Source organism: Henckelia pumila, chromosome 4 (genome assembly GCF_033568475.1).
Source record: "Henckelia pumila isolate YLH828 chromosome 4, ASM3356847v2, whole genome shotgun sequence".
NCBI classification, from domain to species: Eukaryota; Viridiplantae; Streptophyta; class Magnoliopsida; order Lamiales; family Gesneriaceae; genus Henckelia; species Henckelia pumila.
In genome coordinates, this window is record NC_133123.1 from 230,374,355 (window position 1) to 230,383,574 (window position 9,220).

Genomic DNA, 9,220 nt, shown 5'->3' on the forward strand with positions numbered 1-9,220 from the left:
ACTATTTGCACCAAAATATATTAACTATTTTTATTTTGTTTTAAAATATAAATGTATTTTTATAGGATAATGTGATTACTTGAAAATTTTATTTTTTAAAGTTTAGAATAAAAATATTATTATGGAATAAGATATTAAAATAGGCTAATGAAATATCCCTTTATTGGAAAAATTAAAAATAAGAAAAATATTAAAATCAACAATTAACAAATCGGGTAAAAAACCGAAAAACAAAAGTGACGATAATTTAATGAATTATGTACTTTTGCTTTTTAAACTTTTACATATTTTTTATACATTTAATGTTTTAAGTAACTTATTTTGGGAATTAAGATCATTAATAAATTTAGTCAAAATAAAATAATCAATAAAAGGGTATCATTGTTAATATATACTGTAAAAATTAAAGGTGAGTATATTTAAAAAAAATTGGAGTGTAAATATCACTTTCTTAATAATCATCATCATCATCATGATAATAAGAGTAATGTTATTTGCATTTCAATTTGTATTATCTACACTTCACTTTATGTAAAATATTTATTTCCAAATGAAATGCAAATAATAACAAAATTGTTGAAAATATATATAAATATATATTATTATTTATTGTTGAATGTTGAAGGTTGAAAGTTGAAAATTGAGTTGTAAAATATTGAAAATTAGTGTGTGATGATGTAATTAATGATGTATTAATTTTTGACTAATCTCCAATTGAGATCTATAAATAGGTCTCTCCATTTGTGTAGAAAAACACAATTGAATTGAGAGAAAAATATTGTGAAGTGTAGAGTTTGATATATTTTGAGTTTTGGAGTTTTTACTTTTTACCATAAATTTTTACTTTTTCACAACAAAAATAAGTGCAAAAAGGGACAATCTAATAATAACATCCGTAGTAAGAGTAACACCAACAAATCAACGTCACACAATTTAATGACGACGATGGTGTTGCCGCCCAGGCTCTAATCAATCTCGATTTGAATATCTGTATATTTTGGACTCAAATCATGATTCCAATAGTTTGTATTTTTATAAATAGATGTAATTAATTATATATTATTGACGTGACAAATTTTGAGACGTTAGATCTATCATTGAGGTAATACACATATTGTATGTTGAAATCTACCTTTTGAAAGATGTGTGCTTTTTAATTGTTACTAAGAAAATCACCCAAAAATATGATTTACGATTTATTTATTTTGAATGTTAATTTTACTAATATTACTCTCGCCTAAACAAAACATTTAAACCGCATGAATAAAATACTAGTTTACAATTCAAATTCATAGGCACGCGAATTTTTGTCACTTAAATTAAAATTAAATTACTTCTAAATTATTATTATTTAACGATTAACATATTGTTTGGTCCCTACAATACAAGTCATAAATTAAACCATCGATCATTTAAAAATAATATAGTTGATCACACTAAAAATTAGTCTTTTATCACTCAGGATAAAGTACGAATATTTATTAGTTCATTTTACGATGGCGGCAGGCCTTCTCAAAATCCATAAATATGGTAATCTTCTCGTAGCCATCGTGTTTCCGAAAAAGGTCCAAAGCCTTTTGAGCTTCAATCAATGGAAAACGATGCTTGTCAATACGGACAACTTTTTGTTCAAGAATGAGAGGCCACAGATGAATTCTCACTTCGGCAATCACGGAAGCTAAATAATCCAAATCTCTAAATTGTAGATCGAAAACTGCAAACAATAATAAATATATAATGGTGATGAGGGTTCTAATTAAGCTAACAAAAAACACTATTGCAAATAAGCTAATAATAAGTTTTACCTTTAATTTCAGCATGTTTTTCTTGTAGTAAAGCGAGATCTATACGAGTACTATCCGTTCCATGAAAATCCACAATGACAACCTTACCCCCAGTTCGACAACAATTGATGTTTGCCTGGAGATCGAAAACTCCATAAGCAAGAACAAAATCAACACCTGAAAAGATTACTAAGTGGATAAAAACAGTCTCCACAATTTCAGTATTACTCTTTCGACAAGGCATTGGTTGTTCCATATTTCAACATGAAACTGTACATATATATGCTATGAACGTAAAATTAACGTGCTACTTTTATAAGAAAAGTTAGCTAGCATAATTACCACTGCACACAAGCATTTGGTGAGTTAAACCTCATTTGAATAAATTGAATCCTCCTGTATAGGACGTCTTAACAAGGTGAACCTCTTATAAGGTGATGAAGAGACCCATAAGCATCATCCATTCTGATGCCGACAAATCTATGGACATATGGAACATTTTCTATTTTCGATCAAAAATTAAACGAGTTGTTTTTAAAAAATAATTGATACAGCAGCTGCGGCCTACCGCATTATGGAGCTTAACAAATTCTACTAGGGAAGCCGAAAGAAAAGAAATAAACAATTTATGGCGAGCATCAAATCTTCCAACAAAAGATATGAGAAACCTTACCCTTACCCTTACGTCCGGTTTTGTCAGTAACGGTTGTCACAAAGTTACGCGATGTGTCATCAACAGAAAAATCAGCGCCATAATGATTACAAATTGAAACCAATTCGCTACTTCCTTAAAAACCATCAACAAGAATGAGCATAAGCGACAATATAGACAATTAAGGGATCGATATTATGAATTGTCACGAAAATGAGAATGTCTTAAGATTATATGGAGTGAACAATATCACCTGTGGCAGCAATAACTTTTAAGCCCATGTACTTAGCATATTGTATTGCCAATGCACCGATCCAGCTAGGGCCTTCACGAATCTAAATGTCGTAGAACTCTAAATTAGTTAGACTGTGATGATTTGCCACAAAAGATAAGAACACATAGAAGAAAACTCTGATATTACAAATGACAAACTTAGGATTTTCACTTAACACATTACCTCACTTTAAAAAAAACAAAAAACAAAAACAAAAACAAAAAGAAATTATAAACATAATGTTACACTCGGAAGTAATTATGTCAATGGAATGCAAATTCACATAACAAAAGGATGCAAGTATATATTATGTTGTATATATATTGAAAATATAAGACTTAACGTCTTAACCCAGGGTTTCCTCTGTACAGGTGTTCTCTCCACCTTACCCTAACTAAGCTAGTAAGCACATAAGATACAAAATAATTGAATCCAAATTCCTCCTATTATATCTCCCTCATCCCTTTCCCAAGTCACTCCCAGTAAAACTCTTCCATGGCCAGATACAGAGTCAATCCCATGACAATATCACCCTCTTAACTAATTAAGCCCATTAGACTTGAGTTCTGAACACATACAGTTGTCACAACTATCACTCCGTAATTTAGGGACAAACAAGTGCAACATGGAAATATGGATTCAAAACCACTTTTTCAGTTCTTAAAATAATCTCCTTTTAGATTGTGGTTTCTCACCAATATCCTTTTATCTTTAATTGTCTGAAGATCACACGTTTTAAACAAAGCTGACCATATGCTGCATGATGCATAAGGTAAGCCTGCAGCATAATCTAAATCAATATCATCAGGTAATGGAAGAAGACAGTTTGCACCGTACAGCCACTTGTTCAGTATAACCTCCTCCCTTGAGAATGGCACAAACCTGAAATTCGCAACTTTATGTTATGCTTTGCAAATATGTCATGCTAGGGAAAAAATTAAAAAAGCTTAACAGTCAGCACAAAGGTAAAAAGGAAAGCAAGAGAAAACATAATTATCATTCCATAATACATTCTCCCGTGGGAGATGGCGATTACCCTTTCTCCAACTTTCCAACAACTGACATTTCTGCCAACTGCTTCGATAATTCCAGAGCATTCTAGGCCTGGGCAGACACCGCCATCACTTGTAGCCACATCAATTATATCACCTCTATTGACACCAGCAGAGCACACCTTGATCAATACTTCATTGTCCTTAATTTCAGGCATTTTAACTTCTCGTTGCTCTAAAATACTTGAAAACCAGCGTTTTTGAGCCACCATCGCCTTCATTGTCGATACAAGAGGCTGATTTCTAGCAAAGGCACAACAAAATCAATGAAAGAGAGCAGTAGTAGCTTCCAGCTATGTGTATTGTGGTGGCCGTGGATTGAAGTGGTGGCGTGTGTGCTTGGGGGGAGCGGGAGGAGAAAGGACGATGTAGCACAGCAGTGAAAGTCCTAGGAACAAACTTTGGTGTAAACCTTTTATTCTCCAAGCATAAAAAAAAAAAATTATGATCAGCGTGGTTGTGGAGTACAATATAAAAAAAAGAAAAAAAAAAGTCCTATTCAATATATTTGTGGGAGTGGATGTGTTGAGATGCATGGAGTGGAATTCAGAAATGATTCATGAGAAATGTATTACGACAAAACTGATTTACCTATCGGATTACAAACCGAATTAACAAACTGGTAGTCTCGAATCACATCAATAAGCATACTGATGCAAACTTGTTTGTTGAAAGGATAACCTCAGAAACAACTCCATCCTGTTATTGCTATTCAACAAAGTGTGCAAAACTTGTTCTGTATATAGCATGACAGACCAGGTCCAACAAAAATCAACCCACGTTAGTTGAACATAATCAAGGCCGACAAATCCATAACTGGAATTATACTTTCATGATTGTGTGCTAAATAAATTTTCAAAAAACAAAAATTCTATCGAGAATTTACCTCTCGAAGAATTAGGTCAAGCGATTCACCTCCAGGTATCGAATCAGACGCTTAGAAGATGCTTATCTGGTGTGTGTTTGGTAATCAGGAGTTGATGGGATCCAAAGGGGGATTTGGATTTTAAAATCCATTTTTCACCATTTGGCAAATAAAAAAGAAAAATGGGATTTGGATTTCGCGGGAATTATCAGGATTTGTTGGGATTTTATGATAAATAAACCAAATCATATCAAATTTCACGAGATTTGATTGGATTTAGATTTGAAAAAATAATATATCTACAACAAATCTTCCTTTTTTTTCCCTCATATATTGTTATAGATTATGCCGTAGTGATCATGACAATTATATAATTGCGAAAATAATCAATAAAAACACTAAAGATTTACGTGGTTGACCCAATATAGGCTACGTCCACGGAGCTGCTGCAATATTTATAACTGAAAAAATATTACAAGTGTATACAAAACACTTTATCTCTCACCAACCCAAACCCGAGTATTATCGAGAAAAAATTCTCTAACTCACAAGAGATCTTTGACACTTTTTTCTCTTTTTATTTTCTTCTTCTCTCTTTGTTAATACAAAAGAAAAGAAGACTGGGATGCTTCAACCGAGGAATGAAGGCCTCTATTTATAGGACTTCTTTTACGCGTGACATTTAATTCTCCAGCTCACAACCTTCAACCATTGCCTGTCACCTGTCACCTATCCTCTTTAATATGCCACCTAACATTTCTCCCACTTGAAGACTTGATTTCAATCATGGCTTCACACAGTCAATGCAACAACTCATTCCTCCTCTTTCATACTTGTAGTTCGACTGAAGTTGAACACAACTTCAGTTTGTCAGTGGTCACCGCCTTTGTGAACATATCAGCTGAATTTTTACTTCCAGGAATCTTCTCAAGCATCAATATTCCATCTTCCAAAACCGATATGATGAAATGGTACCGAACCTGTATATGCTTCGTCCTAACATGATAAACATGATTCTTTGCCAAATGAATAGCACTCTGACTATCACAGTATAACGTACTATCCTCAAGCTTCTGACCCAATTCCACAAGAAATTATCTCAACCATATCATCTCCTTGCTAGCTTCTGTCACTGCAACATACTCAGCTTCAGTAGTCGAAAGTGCAACAATCTTTTGCAACTTGGACACCCTACTTACTGTCGTACCACCCAATGTGAACACATATCCAGTAGTACTCTTCCTGCCGTCTAGGTCACCACCCATGTCGGCATCTACAAATCCTTGTAAGCCTGAATCTGACTTTCTGAAGCACAGAGATGAACTGATAGTACCTTTCAAATATCTGAGAATCCACTTCACTGCTTCCTAGTGTTGTTTCCCTGGATTGCTCATAAACCTGCTCACAACTCCCACTGCATGTGCTATGTCTGGTCTGGTGCACACCATTGCATACATGAGACTTCCGACAGCAGAGGCATAAGGAACCCTATTCATATAAGCATGCTCCTTCTCCGTCGATGGTGATTGGGCTTTGGTTAGTTTGAAATGACTAGCCAAAGGAGTACTAACCGGTTTAGCTTCATCCATGTTGAATCTGCTAAGCACATTTTTCACGTACTCTGCCTGAGATAACTTCAAGACTCCGTTCACCCTATCTCTCAAGATCCTCATACCAAGAATTTGTTTTGCAGCTCCCTAATCCTTCATTGCAAATTCTTTTGATAACTCTCTTTTGAGTTTATCAATCTCCTCCAGACAAGATCCTGCTATCAACATGTCATCCACATATTGCAGTAGAATGATATAAGATCCATCAATCTTCTTCACAATGCAACAGTGATCCGCCTGGCACCTCAGGAAACCGTTGTTATTCATGAATCCATCAAACTTCTTGTACAACTGTCTTGAAGCTTGTTTGAGACCGTACAAGATCTTCTGAAGTTTGCATACCATTTTCTCCTTTCCTCGTAATTCAAATCCTTGTGGCTGCTTCATATAAATTTCTTCATCTAGGTCACCATGAAGAAACGCCGTTTTTACATCCAACTGCTCCAGATGTAAGTTTTCATTCGCCACTAATCCAAGTACAGTTCTGATAGTGGTCAGCTTAACCACTGGAGAGAAAATATCGGTGTAATCAACGCCTTATTGCTGTTGAAAACCTTTCACAACAAGTCTTGCCTTGTACCGCTTGCTACCATCAACTTCTTCTTTGATCCGTTACACCCACTTGTTGTGTAAGGCCTTTTTGCCTTCCGGAAGTTCTGTCAACTTCCACGTCTGATTGGATGATAGTGAATCCATCTCATCTTCCATGGCTAACTCCCACTTCATTGAATCATCATTTTGCATCGCTTCTTCAAAGGTCTCAGGTTCACCTTTATCAGTCAGCAAAATATAGTGAAGTGAAGGGGAGTATTTCTGAGGTGGTCTGATTTTTCTTAACGATCTCCTGAGTTCAATTTCCGGAGTTTGTGGTTCAGCTTCTTGTGCAGTTTCTTCTTCCTGGTTACTATCCTTCGACTCATTCACAGGAATATCAATCAATGGCACTTCATTTGACTTCTGGACTTCAGGACATTTATATCCAGTTGGAATGTCTGAGTTGTCCTTGTACAAAACATGCTCATTGAAAATGACGTCTCTGCTCCGAACAATCTTTCGATTTTGGTCATCCCAGATCCGATAACCAAACTCATTATCTCCATAACCAATAAAGAAACACTTCTTTGATTTCGAATCAAGTTTCGTTCTGTTGGCTGAATCTATGTGAATATATGAGAGACAACCAAACACTTTCAAGAACGAAAGGTTTACTCCTTTGCCGCTCCAGACCTCCTCTGGTATTCTGCAATCAAGTGGTACCGAAGGTCCTCTGTTGATCAGATATGCTGCATTATTAACTGTATCAGCCCAGAATGATTTCGGCAGTCCAACGTGCAATCTCATGCTCCTGGCTCGCTCATTCAGGGTCCTTTTCATCCTCTCAGCTAAACCATTCTGTTGAGGTGTACCAGGAATGGTTTTCTCCATCTTGATCCCGTTCTGTGCACAATACTTTTTGAACTCAATATCTTCATATTATCCACCATTGTCAGACCGTAAACACTTCACTTTCAAGTTGGTCTCATTTTCCACCATGGATTTCCACCTTTTAAAGGTTTCGTAAACATCAGATTTATTATTCAAAAAATAAACCCAAACTTTTCTGCTCGAATCATCGATAAATGTGACATAATATCGTGAGCCTCCAAGGGATGTCACAGGAGATGGCCCCCACACATCAGTATGAACCAGCTCCAACTTTGCTGCTTTCGGTTCTCTATCGCCTTTCGAAAATCTCACCCTTTTCTGCTTTCCAAGAACACAACTTTCACACAGTTTGTGTTCGACAGTTTTTAACTCCGGTAGTTTCCCTTTTGACATCAGCATCTTCATTCCTTTCTCACTGATCATATGTCCAAGTCTACTGTAAGACCCAAAAATATTAAATTATTAATCATGGTATTTGAGAATTAAATTCCATATTATGGGCTAATATTGATTTGAGAAGTTATGAAAATGATAGATTTAATTTTCGAGCCGAAAATATTTAATTTGAGAATTTACGGGTTTTGAGAATTAAATTTCGAGAATTCTTAAATTAAAAGTATAAATATTCGATTTGAATATTTATGGGATTTAAGATTAAATTCCATGTTTCGGGAATTAACGAAGATGAATTTTGAAGATACAACTCGATTAGGGACTGTTTTGCAAATTTCGAAGTTGCAAGGGCTAAAGTGAAAATGGCCAGGATTATTTAATTAATCCAAATTTATTTAATTTTAATCCGAGTATATTTAATTTGCGAATATTTAGAGTTTCGATTTTAATTCTAATATTCTTAAATTATTTGGATCGAAATTGAATTAAACGAAGGCCGAGGACTGAATTGCAATTATTGAAGACTTGAGGGACTAAATTGCAAATATGCCATATATATCCGATTTTAATCAGCTGTCTCAGCCTTACGTGTATGTCATAGAAGATTCAGAAGAAAGGAACAGGGGAGCTCGAACCCTTCCTTTTCCTTTGAATTTTGATTCTTCGAAACCCCGTAACTTTTGATCCGATTGTCCGTTTTCGATTCCGAAAGATGTTCTGGAATCCTTGCAACAAGGGCTTCGATATAGAGTAAGTGTTTCTGCTGTTTTATTATTTTTGGAAGATCGAAATGTACAGAGATCAGATATGGAGTTGATGAATATGTATTTGTGTGTTTCTATGTCGTATCTTCGAAACCGGCTTGAGGAATTGATGTTGCTTGTTCTTAAGTATGATTTCAGCTTGTATAGCATTTGTTGAACTGTTATGTCCTTATATAGTGCTGGTTTCGATAGATACATGCTGATATGAAGTTAAAGAAGTTAGCTTCGAATTTGATATTTTGACGGATTCCGATTTTGAATTGCTACAACACCGGGTGATGTTTTGACTTCGTTTTGATAGCCTATGACCGAGTTGAGATAGTTGTTTAGTTGTTATGATTGTTATAGCATCTGTCTTTCTTGATTTTAGTTGAGTTTCGAAGGCTACCGAGTCAAGATTC

General features: G+C 35.0%; 1 protein-coding gene across 5 annotated transcripts; it reads right to left on the minus strand.

The window, feature by feature from the left end:
- Positions 1–1,384: 1,384 nt before the first annotated feature.
- Positions 1,385–4,754, minus strand: LOC140866721 (uncharacterized). Of its 5 annotated transcripts, none has more exons than XM_073271753.1 (8): positions 4,649–4,754; positions 4,354–4,498; positions 3,747–3,998; positions 3,548–3,592; positions 2,690–2,771; positions 2,458–2,571; positions 1,806–1,961; positions 1,385–1,714 (listed from the first exon to the last, which is right to left on the minus strand). In XM_073271753.1, the coding sequence occupies exons 3-8, from the start codon at positions 3,981–3,983 to the stop codon at positions 1,482–1,484; spliced, it is 867 nt and encodes a 288-aa protein (XP_073127854.1). In that variant the 5' UTR covers positions 3,984–3,998; positions 4,354–4,498; positions 4,649–4,754; the 3' UTR covers positions 1,385–1,481. The 5 variants fall into 5 exon arrangements, with proteins under 5 accessions (XP_073127854.1, XP_073127853.1, XP_073127857.1 ...); XM_073271752.1 differs by having other exon boundaries at positions 3,747–4,005; XM_073271756.1 differs by lacking the exons at positions 4,354–4,498; positions 4,649–4,754 and adding an exon at positions 3,406–3,466 and having other exon boundaries at positions 3,747–3,916.
- Positions 4,755–9,220: the final 4,466 nt, after the last annotated feature.

Bases quoted from the DNA above. Each gene is read 5' to 3' on its own strand.
- LOC140866721 (XM_073271753.1), bottom strand. From the start codon at position 3,983: ATGAAGGCGATGGTGGCTCAAAAACGCTGGTTTTCAAGTATTTTAGAG. The intron at 3,593-3,746 runs GTAATCGCCATC...TGCGAATTTCAG, and splicing joins GTTGGAAAGTTGGAGAAAGG to GTTTGTGCCATTCTCAAGGG. The intron at 2,772-3,547 runs GTACGGTGCAAA...TACGACATTTAG, and splicing joins GTTATACTGAACAAGTGGCT to ATTCGTGAAGGCCCTAGCTG.